This window comes from Dictyostelium purpureum, assembly GCF_000190715.1.
Source record: "Dictyostelium purpureum unplaced genomic scaffold DICPUscaffold_70, whole genome shotgun sequence".
NCBI classification, from domain to species: domain Eukaryota; phylum Evosea; class Eumycetozoa; order Dictyosteliales; family Dictyosteliaceae; genus Dictyostelium; species Dictyostelium purpureum.
The window spans coordinates 34,634-50,498 of record NW_003519407.1 but is presented as its reverse complement, the minus strand read 5'-3'; the positions used below and the strand labels follow the sequence as shown (position 1 = coordinate 50,498).

Here is a 15,865-nt window from a genome sequence, read left to right as displayed (position 1 = left end):
AAATTTTTTTAAAATTTTTATTTTAATTAAACAAAAATTTCTTTTTTTTATTTTTATACCCGTTTGACTACAAACATAAAACATAAATAAACATAAAATGAGATTTCTCATTGCTTTAGATGGTTCAGCTGGTGCTCATAAAGTAGTTATTAAAATTTATAGTTAAAATATAATAAAAAATTCACAAACACAACTTTTAGACTTTATATCTTGAAATTTCTATAAAAACTATTGATATTAACCGATTTATTTTAAAATAGGCTTTTATTAGAGCAGTTTCATTATATAAAGATACAGACACTATTGTAGCAGTAGTTGTAATGGATATGATGCATTTTGTTATGAGCAATCAAAAATCCGATATGACCTTAATTTCAAATATGAAGGAAGAAATGTTAAAAAATGGTCAAGAGTTAATTAAAAAATACGAAGATTTAGCTAAAAACGATTATTGTGTAAATATTATTTATTTATTTATATTTTAAATATTCAAATTATTAATGTTTTATTTTTGTAATTTCAGATCGAAAATTTTGAAGGTATTTGTGTCGAAGGTAATCCAAGAGATGTTATTGTAAAAACAGTCGAGGATAAAAGTATTGATATTTTATGTCTTGGCCGTGTTGGTTTATTAAATACTGAAAAGTAAGTATAATAATTTAAAAAATAATAGTAATTTAAATACTAATTATTATCTTTTTTAAAATAGTATAACAATGGGATCAACATCAAACTATTGTATTAGAAATTGTAAATGTGATGTTTTAGTTTGCAGATAATAAAAATAATAATAATAATAATAGCCACAAAAAAAAAAACAATTAAAATAAAATGTATTTTTCAAATAAAATTTATGATTTTTTTTTCAATCAACAATTTTTTAGTTATCAACAAAATATCTTTTTTCTATTTTTTTTCTATTTTTTTTTTTTTTTTTATTTCAAAATTAAAAATTTTATTTATTACAAAATTAAAAAAAAAAACATACAGAATCAAATCAAATAATGGAGCCAGTTATATCAACAACAAAAGTAGAGTTAAGATTTAGATGCAAGAATTTAAAAAATTCAGATACATTTTCAAAGAATGATGCACGTATTTATATGTTTTTAAAGAATAAGACTTCAGATTGGGTTTTTTTTGGTAAAACTGAAACAGTTAAAAACAACAATTCTCCAGAGTTCTCAACTAAATTCACAGTAGAGTACCATTTTGAAGAAATACAAAAGCTTCAATTTGTCGTTATAGATATCGATAAAGAAATAAAGTTATTAAAAGATTTAGACAAATCTGATGAAATTGGGGACTATGAAACAACTTTAAGCAATATATTATCTCGTCCAGGAAGAATCAGCATAGGCAAATTAAATAAAAATGGAGAAGAAACTGGTACCATTGAAATTACAGCAGAGGAAATTTATCAAACAAAACAAAATATAATTTTACAATTAGAAGGTAAAAACCTAGATAAGAAGGATACATTTGGAAAATCTGACCCATTCTTTAGACTTTATAAAGCAGGTGCTACCAGTGGTCCACTTATTGTTTATGAAAGTGAAGTTATTAAAAATGTGTGCATTAAAATTACTTTTATTTTTATTTTTTTTTAAATAATTTCTAATTTATTTTATTTTATTAAAAGACATTAGATCCAACATTCAAACGTATGAATTTTAGATTAGAGGAGGTTTGTGGTGGTGATTTCTTTAGAGAGTTAACATTCGAATTTTATGACTGGGACAAACATTCAAAACCAGATTTAATTGGTACTTTTAGAACAAATTTAGATGAAATTCTTAGAGGCAAACTTGAATTCGAACTTATAAATCCAAAAAAGATCGAAAAGAAAGATTATAAGAATTCCGGTACTATTAAATTCTTTGATGCAAGATTATGCTCATCGCCAACATTTTTAGACTATATCAATGGTGGCTGTCAACTTAATTTAATTGTTGCCATTGACTGTACAATGTCAAATAAAGAGCCACACGAAATAACTTCATTACACCATGGCTGTGAAGAATTCCCAACACAATATGGTAAAGCAATTTCAGCAGTTGGTGGTTTATTATCCTCATATGATACTGATGGTATGATTGATGTTGTAAGTATTAAATAATTTATTAATTTAAATATTAAAATGTATTAACTTAATCTATTTTTTACTATTTTTTATAGATTGGTTTTGGGGCCGATATTAAATCAATTCTTCCACATGCACATGAAGATTGTTTCCCATTTAGTTTAAGAGAGGATTCAGAGGTATATGGTGTTCAAGGTGTATTAAAGCTTTATTATGAAAACATAAAGAAAATTAAATTATATGGTCCAACCCATTTCGAAAAAATTATTGAATATGCACAAAAGAAATCATCCAAAGGCTTTAGTCAAGATAAGCAACACTACACAATTCTTTTGATTCTTACCGATGGTGAAATATTTGATATGGATAAAACAATTAACGAACTAATTAAATCATCAAAAGAATCACCATTATCAGTAGTTATTGTTGGTTTGGGTAATGAAAACTTTGAAAACATGAAAAAATTAAATGGAGAGTATGGAAAACTCAAGTCCCAAGGAAAAGAGGCCTCAAGAGATATGTAAGTAAAAATAAACCATTTTTTTTGTTTTTATAAAATCACTAATTTTATATTATTTAATAATCAAAAGAGTCAGTTTTGTACAATTCAATTTATATAAAGATAATCCAGAGTTAATTTGTCATGCCACCCTCAAAGATTTCCCATCCCAATTTTTATCTTTCTTTGAAAGTAAAAACATCATACCAAACCCACCAAGACAATTTATTCCTTTAAATTAATTTATAGGAAAGTAAATTAATTTTGTATTTATCATTATTATGTTATATTTTATGTTTTGTGTTTTAATATAAATAAATTTTATAGTATAAAAATTTTTTTAATTATACATTATTCATTCCCAATATAATTTTTTTTAATTTTTAAGGAAAGATAAGATCTCCTTTATAATTATATGAAAATGATATCATGATTTAGTTGATATTTTGAAAAAAAAAAAATTTTGCATATTTATCAAAAAAAACTTTTTATATTTCAAAGTGTTTTTGAATTTATGTGGAAAAAAGTGATTGGTTGAAAAAAAATATCTATCTTTTTTTTTTTAAAAATATTTAAAATAAAATAAATTTATATTAATTTTTATTTTTAAAAAATACAATCTATATTTCATTTTTAATTTATTTTCTATCAAACCATTTGTTATATTACATCTCTGTATTTTTTTTATATATATTTTTCTTATGCTTAAAATGTTTAAACCAAGAAATGTTAATACTGATAGCGTGGGTGGCCCTAAAAATGGTAAATTTATTTTAAATCAACCTATAATTATATACATATAAATATAGAGTATAATATATTAACTCCTTACAATATATAATCTTTTTAAAGGTTCATCTTCCTATCCTAGACCAAAACCAATATTCCAAAAAAATAGCCAGTGCTTTTGAAAATTATAAACACTATTTTTTCTAACAATTAATAAAAAAGTTTTTTTTATGCATATAAATAGAAAAAAACATACAGATAGATTTTTTTTTATTTCTTTACAAAAAAAATAAAAAAAATAAATTAAAATTTCACATTTATGTTTAATTACAACAAAATAATTGTTTTATTATAAAAAAAACAAAACTATTATTAAAATTAATAAAAAAATAAGATAACATTATTTATAAAAAAGTTTTAATTTGATACTATTAATGAGAATATTCGAAATTATTTTTTATATATAATCTTAAATTGGAAAGGATTTTTTTTTTAATTTATTTTAAAAATTATGATTTTTTTAAATTGGGTGTATTTTAAATTTCCACCATCTAATAATATCACACACACACACACTAACATACAAAGACACACACACACACGCACCCATTCTCTAAAAAACTCACACCACACATAGATACAACTAATACATACATACACAACCCACACATTGAAAAACAACCACAACTCACCATAATTACATAAAACCCTCACTCTAACATTTACATATAACACACACTTTTAATAAAAAAAAATTTTATTTTTTTTTATTTTTAAAATTTTTAAAATAAATTAATAATTTAAATTAATAATATTAATTTTAAAATTTAAAAATAAACAATTGTTTCAATAAAATAACAGCAACCATAACAATTATAATAAAAAAATTAGTAATTAATATAATAACAATAATAAATAGGAAAGAAAATAAATAGAAATAATAGAAAATAATAATAAAAATAATAATACAAATAATAACATTATAATTAATTAAAAACAACAATATTGTCTATAGAATTAAAAAACAAATACTATATAAAATAACAACAACAACAAAAGTAATAAATCTAAAAACGACAAATCAAATATGATAAACGAAAATAGTTTAGTAGATATTTTCGCATATTACACTAAAATAAATTATAGTCCCTATGAAATTGATGGTGAATATAAATTTGTGGAGACATTAAACTTTTACAATAATAAATATACAATAGATAGGAACAACCTAATTAAAAAAATATTAGAAGATTTAAAATCAATTATCAACCAAAACCCAACAATTTCGAATAATAGAACACCACAAACCCACAAATACTATGAATTTAATAACTATAAACTAATAACTAAATATAGCTACACAGATATAAACTCAATATCAGATTCAATAATACCATATGATGAAGCAATTTCATTTTTTGAAAACAATATAAAATCTAATAACGAAATAATTAGATTAATTTCAATTTTAGAATTTTTTCAATACTTTATGAACAAGCATCACCGAAATCAAATAGAGTTCTATAGATTTTTAACAAAGGTTTTTTATGACCCATCACCATATATACCTACTACACTAAATTTTTTTAAATCAAGATTTATAAATTATAATTTTATTTTAATTTCATATATATTTAACAATATAGAAATGGTAATTTAAAATTTAATAATATTATATTCATTTAAAAACATATATAGTAACACTTTTCTTTTAAACAGTGCGATTGGTTATTTAATTGTTGCAAAGATGAAGACATTAATAAAAGAATAGATTCATTGATTAACCCCCGAGATATTTTAATAAATATAGATTCATTAGCAAGTTTTATTTCAAAAAAATGTATTCCAATATCAAACAATCAAATTAAATTTTTAGACAAAATAAAGAATCATTTAAACACTTTTTTAATAGACAAAACATTTTATTATAAAATAAATGATATTATAAATAATCAACATAGAAAAATTAATAAAAACAATTCTGGTAGTAATAATGAGATAATAAGCAATAATAATGTATTTTATATTTATAAGCTAAAGGACTCGATAATAACCAATATAATAGATAAATTAATAAATATCAATTTATGCAATATAAATGATATAATAATATCTTTAGCTTTGGTATCAAAAAAATTTTTTAACCTCCTCAAAGACTATATAAGAAACTTTAATTGGAATAGAGAAAATATCTCCACAATAATTAAAAGTCATTTTAATGGTGATTCAAAATTTTGTTTATTAGAAGACTCAATAATTGTGAACAACTATATATATTATGAAACTATTATAGCAACTACGCCATATGAAAAAATTAACAAAGTATTCTCTTCATTAGAGTCCATTTCAATCAACTATTCATTATTTACCTCACCAACATGTTCAAAATATGGTATTCAATATGATTTTTTAGATAATAGCTTTTTTATCCACCCACCATCCACTGGAATGAAAAGCTTAAAATCAATAGAAGTTATTGGAAATGTAGAGGATTACATTCAACCAAATACACATGAACTTTATCAAAGTAGAAATTTAAATTTAATCAAATATATTACCATTCATTGTAGTTGTAAATTAGAAAAACTTATTTATTCCCCAATTATTTCGAATAACCAAATCGATACAAAACTTATATCAACAATATTAAGATATCACCATTCTACTTTAAAATCAATTATAATTAAAATAAATCAAGGAGAATTTAAATCATCTATAATACAATTTATTTTAAATCTTGTCAACTATTATTACCCAAATATCAAATTAATTTTTAATTATAAAAACTCCAATACCGACTATGACTTTTCAAAAGATTTAAATAATATTAATATTAATAATTACACCCCCAATTTTAATAACAATAACCATAACTATAGTATCAATAATTATAATTATAATATTAGTAGCAGTAATGACTCAACCCTTGAAGAAGAAAGTGATATGCAATCAATAGATGATAATCAAAACGATAATGATGATTACGAAGACGAATTTTATGTTGATGACTATCAAGATTTCGAATATGATGATAATTATAATCATAATTTTGAAGAATTTGTGTAAATAATATAAAAAAATAAATAAATTAATAAAAAAATAAATAAATAAATAACTATTTTAAAAAAAAAAAATCGAATTTATTTAATCTATATATTTGTGTGTGTATATGTGTGTATATTTGTGTGTATTTGTGTGTATGATTTAAATCTAATTTTTTAGTGTAGTTGTGTAGTTGTGAATAATTAATTAAATAATTATATTTTTTTTTTTTTTGATTTTTTTTTTTTTCAAGTTATTAAATTAGATCTTTAAAACTCATTCATTTCGGAATTATTTGTATCATTTGGTCTGACCATACCTGGAATTGCTTGTTGTTTCTTTAAAGCTAAAGCTTTTTCGGCTTCTTTTTCATCAGAAAATAACTCGACATTTTCATTATTTTGGAATTCTTTAAGTGTGATGAGGAAATCACGAACTGTAATCTTGAAGTCGTTATTATTAATATTTATTAATGAGAATAAACGATTGATAAAACTTTGAATTTGGCTCTTTGAAACATTTGGTGAAGCAGCAAGGAACGAAACAGCAATTTCTTTAACATATTCACTGTTTGATGGGAAACTAGCTTGAGATTGATCAAATAATGGAATTCTAACACCACCATTCTCAACGACTTGGAATATCATTCTTAAGATATCGCATTGTAATGGGAAACCACTCTTATGGAATGAATCAGTTAAAATGTACAAGATGTCATTGAGAAGTGATACTAAATAGGTCTTGAAGAAAACATTGGCTACGTCTTGATCTTTTGAAACATTTTCGATTAATTCTTTTAAGATGTGAAGACCGGTTTCGCTAATATTTCTTTCAGTATGTTTGAAGGCCCAAACAACACAATCAATTAATAATTTAAATTGTTGTGGGTGGAGATTATGGAATACAGTGAAAGCGTGTTGATTAATGGCACGGATTAAATTGAAGAAATTAATACGATGGTATGGGAAATCTTCAAAATTCTTTGTGATCATACCAAGGGTACACTCGAAAACAGCATCTAAAATCTTTGGAACCTCTGGGTGAATGAGGTTTTTAAGTGATGAAATGATAACGGTCATTAATGATAATACCTCTGGATCTCTTGTTTCTGGAATGTTGGTTCTATAATCACCAAGAACAGCTTCCAATAATGGTGGGATAAAGTCAGTATAAATAATTTTTTTATCGGTAGACTTTTCAATAAATGTTTCTAAAAGCTTTAAAGTTTCTTTTTTGACTGATCTCATGGCTTGGCCTAGTGTACTACGATAGATATCTGGATTCTTTGAAATATGGTCACTATAGGTTCTATAGATATTGAGAAGATCTAAATAGATTTTAGAAATTTGAGTGATATAACAGTTTTCTAAAGACATGGCAGCTCTATTATTGGTTTTAATTAAATTTAAAATATCTTTTGCAACCTCTAAAGTTAATAAAGTTTCGAGTTTGTGTGAAGCAGCAGAGGTTATTTGAACCCAGGTTTGGTTTGGTAACTCCATAAATTTAGTAACCAATTTTTCTCTAAAGGCAGCGTCACTACTTGAGGCAATCATATATCCAACAGCCTCATAGAAAGTATGGATTTGAGATGGTTCCAAGTGGGCAATAGTAGTTGATAATTGATTTAAAAGCTCATTAATAAATGGTTGAGATTCTTCAACTTGGAGGACAACAAATTTTCTTTTGCATTGTTTAGAGATTTTTAAGAAAGTATCACAAGCCATATCTTGAACACCTGGATGAGATTCGTGCATAAATTCAAAGAGTTTATTGACAACGGTCTTTAAGAATTTCCAGTGATCTTTGAGGAATCTTGGGTATTGGCCTACAATATACATGATATCACTAGCAATGACAGCTTTGTTGTCTTTACCTTTTTTATTTTGACAAAGCTCTAAGAGGTCTTTGATGACAGTAACAAGGAATCTCTTTTCTTGTTCCTTATTTTGAGCACCACTAATTGAACCAATAGCCCAACATAAAGTATTGAGACGTTGGAAACTAAATTCACGGCCACTAATTAAAATTTGAAGCTTTTCTAACATAATTTGTTGAGTATTATCAGAGTCTAAATGGGTTAAAAAGATAAGAGTTTCTCTCATTGACTCGTAAAGAGTTAATGAATCAGTATCCTTGGTGGTTTCACGAATGATATTACCATTTTCGTCTTCGACAATAATAACTTCTTCTGGTTTGGCCATGTGGTCAATTAAAACGATTCTGACTTTTGATAAGACGGATTTATATAATTGAAGACGTGGTGGTGTGGAAAGAAGAGTGGTGGTGAATGTGGCGATATCTGAGTATAAGTTTGATGAAAGGAAGTTCCAATACTCCAAACAGATCTTGAAGATTTCAATCTCGTCAACATTTGAAATGTTTACAAGGATTTCATGGGCCAATTGTAAGTATGGAATATTTAAACTATTTTCCATAATTTTGAGATGGCTCTTGAAGAAACCAGTTAAAAACAAAGCAATGGCATGAATGAAAGATTGTTCACCAACGTCACCCTCTTCATAGTCTTGTGGAATTTTGGTTGGATCTGATTTAATGTGTTTAATTTGGTTCATAACTTTATCAATGATAGCGATGAATACTGGATCATATTGTGGGTTACCCAAACTAAGACTTCCAATCTCAGTAAGACATCTTAATGTTAAGGTTCTAAACATTGGCTCTGGGAAGAACTTGTGTAATAACAATTGAACCAATTTTGATGGTTGACCAACACCATTATTAACCTCAATGATATAATGTAATGGAATCCAATTGAGGAATCTTTGTAAGCACTCCAATGTAGCTTTAATTAAAGATGGTCTGGTAGCATTTTCCAAAATGTAATAACACAACTCGTTAATTAATGAAAATTCTTTTTCAAAATTAATTTTTAGTGTTTGAATTTTAGCTTGGGTCATTTGTTCTTCTGAAAAATTGAAAATTTCTGAAAATAAAAAAAAATATTAATATTGTTGTTTTTTTTTTTTTTTTTTAAAAAAAAAATATTATATTTACCTTCACTAAGAAGCTTTAAAATAACCATGTTGTTTTCGCACAATGATTCATTGGTTTTGCTACTGTTAATAATTTCTGGGATAAAGGAGCTCCAGTTGTTTGGCCATTCTTGTTTTAAAATCTAAAAAAATAAAATAAATAAGTTAATAAACTTTAAATTAATTTGTGGTTGATATGGTATTAGTTTTATATATAAACTTACTTGAACAAAGGTAATGTCTAATTTACCAACAAGTAACTTTTCACGAGCATAAGTGGCTGGATCAGAGGTTAAACGAATGATGAGACTGACAATGTAGTTTTTGATACCATCACATTGTTCTTTTGGTAATGATTTCCAACGGTATCTGATAAGCGAGTCCATAATAACCAAACCAAGGAATTTAGTTTGTGGAACTGATGATTGTTCTAAAATCATATCGACTCTAGTCCATGCATCTGGATGTTCTTGGAATTGAGCCAAAATAGTTTGGGATGTTTTGATCTATAAACAAAAAGATAAAGTTAGAACCATTTTTAATTTAAAAAATATCAAAAAATTTTTTTTTAAAATTATTTATTTTTTTTTTTTTCTTTTTTTTTTTTTTTTTTTTTTTTTTTTTTTGGCCCCTACTATTATTTTATCTATTATGTGAAATTTTTTTTTTTTTTAAACAAATATATACATATTATAATACATACGTCATTTTTATTACTAGTTGGATTATAAAAAACACTGACAATTTGATCCAATAAATTAATGTCTAAAGGTTCATCAAAATCTAAAATACGCTCCATTTCTACAATAATCTAAAATAATGAACAATAAAAAAAAAATTATGAATTTTAAAAAAAATTATGAATTTTAAAAAAATAAAAAATTGGAAAAATATTAAAAAAAAAATAGAGGCAAAATACAATATAATATGGTAAAAAGAAAAATAAATATTCCTGTAAAACAAAAAAAAAACTATATAAATATATTAGATAATTAAAAATAAATAAAAAAAATGATAGAGTTTTTTTTTGTTTATATAATATATTTTATTTATTTATTTGTTTTTTTTTTTTTTTTTTTTTTGTTTGTTTTTTTCTTGTTAAAGTTGTGAGGTAAAGGTAAAGTAAAGTAGGTTCAGTTGTAAGTTAAGTAAAGTAAAGTAAAGTAAAGTCAAGGTTATAGTTAATGTGAAAAAGTAATAATATTAATCAAATATTAATAAATTACTTTGTTATGTGTAGAGTTAATAAAAACAAGTGTGTTATATTTTCAAAAAAAAAAATTTTAAAAAAAAAATTAAAAAAAAAATTAAAAAAAAAATTAAAAAAAAAAAATACAAAAAAAATAAAATTAAATAAAATTTAAAAAAAAAAAAAAAAAAAATATTTTAATTTAAAATAACAAAATATTTTTTTTTAAAAAAAAAAAGTGTTTTTTTTAATTTTTTTTCATTTATTTTTATTTTTTTTTTCATAAATATTTTATTAAATTCATTATTTTCACAAGATAAATTAATGAAATCTTGTAAATAATATGGATCAACAACAAACACAACCACCACAGCAACCACAACAACAAATACCGCATCCAGTTGACCCAAATTTACCAATTCAATCTGATTTACAAAATGGGAATATATCATTATCATTAGTTATTCATAGATTAGTAGAACAATCATATAACAATTTATTAGGATTAACCGAGAATTTACCAAAAGCAAATGATTTGGAAAGAAAAAAAGCGTTGGTCGATTATTTGGATGGAACTAGGGAAAAGTTTCTCAGACTTTTAGTTTTAATGAAGTGGTCGGAACATGTACCAACTCTTACAAAAGCAAATGTAAATTTAGATTATTTTTATTTTTATTTTTTAAAAAAAAATTTAAATAAATTTTAATTAATTTTTTTTATTTAGAATATTATAAATTTATTAAATCAAGAAGATTCATATTTTAGAGAGGCAGCAGATTCATTAATAAACACACAATATGGGCTAGTTAATGCAAGAGCCCCAATTTATGATGTACCAACTGCTATCGATGTATTAACAACAGGAACCTATCAAAGAATGCCAACAAGTATTAAAAAGGTTATTCCACCACCAATGTTAAAACCATCTCAAATTGATTCGACTCTCCAACGTTTAGATGACATTATCAAATATAAATTATTTATAAGTAGTATACCAAAAGAGTTTGAACCCATTCAAGTCGGTAAGTAATTATAATATAAATATTAGCCATTAAAATAGAAATATCCATTAATATTTTCCTTATTTTATCAGCTGACGGCAAAGCACATATAGTTGTTAAAGATGAATATGATGTATATATTACAATTGATGGGGGCTCAGAAAAATCAAATTGGTTAATACTTTCATTAAATTTATTTGTATATTCAAAAAGAAACTCCAGTGGTGAGGGACCTATTCAGGTTGCATATGATGAAAGAATTAGAAAAGTAATCGAAAGAGTCCAGAATCGTATATCATCATCACCAAATCCACTATATGAGTTACACAATATTATTCGTATGTATATAACTAAACATTATGGTTGGTATTGGTTTTTTTACTAATTGTTTTTTTTTTTAGACTACCTTTGTATATCATCACAAATGGACATTTTAGCATCACAGGTTGAAAACTTAAAAAAAACAATTTTAAAGAACAATATAAGATGTGTTTTTGGCAAAGATCAATCAATTACAGTGTTTTATTGGCTACCTGAAGATATAAATTTAATTGGAGTTACTCAAACCACTCTTGGAAATTTAAATCCATCAAAGAATACAAATTTCAAAATCTTTATTGATGATAGTCAAAAAATTAAAATTTCGCACTTTCCACCTGTTGTACATCCAAAGAATGATAACTACTTTAATATTGTAAGTCAAATATAATAATATTTATTCACCAAAAACCTATTAACACTCTAGTATTTTATTGTAATATAGTCAAATTTAAATATTGAAACTATTTTATTACAGGCTATTGAACTAAATGCATATCACAAAGTGTTCCACTTATATGGTAAACTATTAGATAGTAAACTTAGTGATGGTTTAAATACAAATCAAAATGCATCAACAAGACCAACAAATCTATTAATGGCAACAAAACAACAACAAAATAATAGTATTCTAAATAGATCCTTCCATTTAAATGACGTAAAGTTAATTATGAGTTCAAGATTTTCAGATGAAAACCAATCAATTTCAAACCATAATGATCACCTTCCTACTGTTTTAAGGGTTATGCTATATGGCTCCAAATTTTTAGATGTCTCTGTTAATTTTACCAATGGAAAATTCTCTCTCATTAAATCTTCAAATTATATAGAACTTACAAGTCATTTAGAACAAAAATTAAATAATAATCCAAATGAAATTAAATCAATTGTTAATATATTTAAACTAAAGGTTTGTATTCACACATATATAAATATAAATTTAATTATATACTAATTTTATTTATTTATAGTCACTTTTAACATGTTTTGAAGAAGCATCGCTATTTTTAGGTTTGGAATGTTTTTATAAAATACCACTTCAGCTAACCAATAATAACAATAGTAATAATAACCAAATTGCAAATGAATTGTTTTCAGAATCAAATTTTATTTGTATTAGTTTACCAAAAGAAACAGATCCAATTATTATAGTTATTTCAATTAAAGCAAACTGTTTCACACCATCATTCCATTTATTATTTTGTAAACTTTTGCAAAAATCAACCATTATGACATTAGAATCAATTATAAAATTAGAGAACGAATCATTATCCAACCTTTTAAAAGATTGCCCAATTGGTGGTAACTCTAATAATAGACAACCTTTTCAAACCTATGTATCAAAATTATTAGAAAAAATCATTGAAGCCTCAAATCAAAAAATCAACCTATTATCAATCCAATCCTATTTAAAGAAGGAGAATATAAACTTTATTCAGCCTCCATCTATTTCAACAACCTCATCTACCTCACCATTGTTCATATCAAACCCACAGCAACTACTATCATCACCCTCTACATCATCACCTTCATCTGCAAACTCCACTCCAACACTACTTTCATCAAACCCCGCACTACTTTTTTCATCCAATCAACTATCAACATCATTATTCTCATCACCCTCAGATGATAATAGTATCGTTTTCTTTTTTGATGAGAAACAAATTGAAAAAGTATCACCATTCTTAAAAAATCACATCACACCACAAACTCCAATTACAGTTGTATTCAATAAAGAAGACTATTTCGTATCATTCACTCAGCAAAGACCATTCCAATATAAAAGATACAACAATGACATATTAAAACTATCTGAACAAGAAATCGAATATGAAAATCATTTAATTTCAAATGGCCCAAACTATTCATACAATAATGGTAATTGGGTATTCAAGTATCCAAAAGTAAGTAGTATTTTTAAAGTGTTATTAATATTTATAACCTATAATTAACAACATCCTTTTTTTAGACTAGCGACTGGCTAAATCATTTTCATAGTGATCTCTTGGCAATTTCAAAGATTTCAAATATTTCATCACAACTTTTAAAACAAATTGAAACCTTAGAGAACTATAAACAATTGATAACTTTGGTATCAGTGAAACCAATGGAAATCGAGTTTATATGCTCAATTGAATCCCCAAAGACATGTACCAATATTAGATTCTTTATTGACAAAACATCGAATGATATTCAAATTGGCTTCAATCCATACACCAATCCTTTGGTAAACTATTTCGCTAAAGATATTAATCAATCACCAAATAATGATATCACAAATGCACTAAGGGCAATTATAAACTCAAATGATATCTCTATCTATATCAATGGTCTAATATCTCCATTAGAAATAACACTATTCCTTCCATTGGAGATTCTTGTAATTCCACGTTCACTCTATCAAATTCGTTTGCTTTATAAAAATCTCTATGGTATCGACATCAAACTCATCTCTCATGAATACTGCGCAATTGGTGATAGCTTTTACTCTTTAAATGCCTCTAAACAAGTTAGACTCACAAGTATTAACCAACTACATTCATTCATGGAACAAAGAATCTCATTACAAGCATTAGATAACCCATTAGGGCATCGTACATTTTGGTTGTTACCTATAAAACAATTTTTAAAGACTGTAAATAGAATATTTATTTACCTTCATTCTCTAAATACTTTTAAAAATACACAAGGTTTAATGAAAAATTATGTAAGTATAACATACACTTTATTTTAGAAATAACCATATAATTAATTTTTTTTTTTTTCAGTTTATATTACAAAGTCAAGTCAATGCCCATATAAACAAATTTTCAAACGAATACTATCTTGTAAATATTTCAATTAGGGATTTTACCCATTTCGAATTTGACATGAGTAAGTATAATCATTATGAAAATTAATATTATTTTGTAAAAAAAATTATTAATAAAATTTTTAAAATCGTTTTAGGATGCATAAAAGATGATATATTAAAACCAGAAGAGATTGATACATTCCGTAGATATTTTAAGAAAAAGATATTAAGCCTAAGCTATAGAAATCAAGCACTATCATCATGTATACAAATGTTAACTTTACCACCATTTATATTATCAGAGATAATCAGATTACTTTTAGAGATTACAGGACCTAAATTTGATGGATTTACAATCGAACTATGCCTAAATACCTCGAATGTAAACAACCAAAAAAGCAAAGAATCATTCTTCCACAACTCTGACGAAAAACAAATTTATCTTATTTTGCGTTATCTTACATCAATTAGAAATGAAAATGCCTCAGTACCACCTCAAGACCAATTTTTAGATATACCTATAATTTATAATTACTCAAGCGATAAAAAGTCATTTCAATATTGGAATAAGGGTATAACCGATTTAAATCTTACTAAAAAACTAGCATCTCCATTTGATGATTTGAAAAAGAAATATGTTGAAGAAGTTGGGAAAACTGTTATAGACCAAATTACAACCATATTGGTTCAAAATCCAAACTCAAAACCAAATCCATTATCCTTATTCTTCAAAGCTTTTCTTGAAAAAGTTAAATTAATGTTATCAAACCAAAACAATATTATTGCCACCTCCCCTCAATAATATTTAATTTTAAAAAAATATAATAAAAAAAATAAAATAAACATAAATATAAAGTAAAAATATATATTTTTATATACAATGTTTACATTGATCTAAATATTCCATTTATATATCTAAAATATCTCAATTATTTAAATTATAATTATATAATTTTGTTTAAATTTATATTTTATATTTTATATTTTATTTATTTATATATTTTTATTTCCAAAATATCTTTTTTTTTTTTTTCTTTTTAGAAATTTTATAAATAGAAGCTCCTTATTGATAAATTTTTATGAATAATACCTCCAAAATTTAAAAAAAAAAAAAAAGGGGTTAAAAGATGTATAGCTGGTGCTTATGTGGTTTTTGTTTTGGTTCTTTAGTTGTTTATTTTGGATATAAAATAACTATTTTCTTCATTAAAATA

The 15,865-nt window shown here is 24.5% G+C and overlaps 5 protein-coding genes across 5 annotated transcripts; 4 read left to right on the top strand and 1 right to left on the bottom strand.

Annotated features, from left to right (window-relative positions):
• Nucleotides 1-61: 61 nt before the first annotated feature.
• Nucleotides 62-889, top strand: DICPUDRAFT_46791 (uncharacterized protein). The gene is made up of 4 exons (XM_003286407.1): nucleotides 62-142; nucleotides 261-455; nucleotides 524-645; nucleotides 710-889. Exons 1-4 carry the CDS (start codon nucleotides 98-100, stop codon nucleotides 777-779), a joined length of 432 nt encoding a protein of 143 aa, XP_003286455.1. The 5' UTR covers nucleotides 62-97; the 3' UTR covers nucleotides 780-889.
• Nucleotides 890-1,004: 115 nt separating this feature from the next.
• On the top strand, nucleotides 1,005-2,824 carry DICPUDRAFT_150419 (uncharacterized protein; the record flags this gene model as incomplete). Its single annotated transcript, XM_003286406.1, has 4 exons — nucleotides 1,005-1,559; nucleotides 1,643-2,104; nucleotides 2,179-2,603; nucleotides 2,674-2,824. 4 exons carry the CDS (start codon nucleotides 1,005-1,007, stop codon nucleotides 2,822-2,824), a joined length of 1,593 nt encoding a protein of 530 aa, XP_003286454.1.
• Nucleotides 2,825-4,398: 1,574 nt separating this feature from the next.
• Nucleotides 4,399-6,377, top strand: DICPUDRAFT_77327 (uncharacterized protein; the record flags this gene model as incomplete). The annotated part of the gene is made up of 2 exons (XM_003286405.1): nucleotides 4,399-4,962; nucleotides 5,031-6,377. 2 exons carry the CDS (start codon nucleotides 4,399-4,401, stop codon nucleotides 6,375-6,377), a joined length of 1,911 nt encoding a protein of 636 aa, XP_003286453.1.
• A 210-nt stretch (nucleotides 6,378-6,587) lies between these two features.
• On the bottom strand, nucleotides 6,588-10,518 carry DICPUDRAFT_46785 (uncharacterized protein). The gene is made up of 4 exons (XM_003286389.1): nucleotides 10,053-10,518; nucleotides 9,574-9,855; nucleotides 9,372-9,492; nucleotides 6,588-9,300 (listed from the first exon to the last, which is right to left on the bottom strand). Exons 1-4 carry the CDS (start codon nucleotides 10,146-10,148, stop codon nucleotides 6,623-6,625), a joined length of 3,177 nt encoding a protein of 1,058 aa, XP_003286437.1. The 5' UTR covers nucleotides 10,149-10,518; the 3' UTR covers nucleotides 6,588-6,622.
• A 363-nt stretch (nucleotides 10,519-10,881) lies between these two features.
• Nucleotides 10,882-15,453, top strand: DICPUDRAFT_150416 (uncharacterized protein; the record flags this gene model as incomplete). The annotated part of the gene is made up of 9 exons (XM_003286404.1): nucleotides 10,882-11,187; nucleotides 11,263-11,560; nucleotides 11,587-11,877; nucleotides 11,941-12,233; nucleotides 12,303-12,767; nucleotides 12,829-13,761; nucleotides 13,827-14,564; nucleotides 14,626-14,731; nucleotides 14,807-15,453. 9 exons carry the CDS (start codon nucleotides 10,882-10,884, stop codon nucleotides 15,451-15,453), a joined length of 4,077 nt encoding a protein of 1,358 aa, XP_003286452.1.
• Between the last annotated feature and the right edge of the window lie 412 nt (nucleotides 15,454-15,865).

Bases quoted from the DNA above. Each gene is read 5' to 3' on its own strand.
- DICPUDRAFT_46785 (XM_003286389.1), bottom strand. From the start codon at position 10,148: ATGGAGCGTATTTTAGATTTTGATGAACCTTTAGACATTAATTTATTG. The intron at 9,856-10,052 runs GTATGTATTATA...TTTTGTTTATAG, and splicing joins CAACTAGTAATAAAAATGAC to ATCAAAACATCCCAAACTAT. The intron at 9,493-9,573 runs GTAAGTTTATAT...TTATTTTTTTAG, and splicing joins TAGACATTACCTTTGTTCAA to ATTTTAAAACAAGAATGGCC.
- DICPUDRAFT_46791 (XM_003286407.1), top strand. From the start codon at position 98: ATGAGATTTCTCATTGCTTTAGATGGTTCAGCTGGTGCTCATAAA. The intron at 456-523 runs GTAAATATTATT...TTGTAATTTCAG, and splicing joins TAGCTAAAAACGATTATTGT to ATCGAAAATTTTGAAGGTAT. The intron at 646-709 runs GTAAGTATAATA...TTTTTAAAATAG, and splicing joins GGTTTATTAAATACTGAAAA to TATAACAATGGGATCAACAT.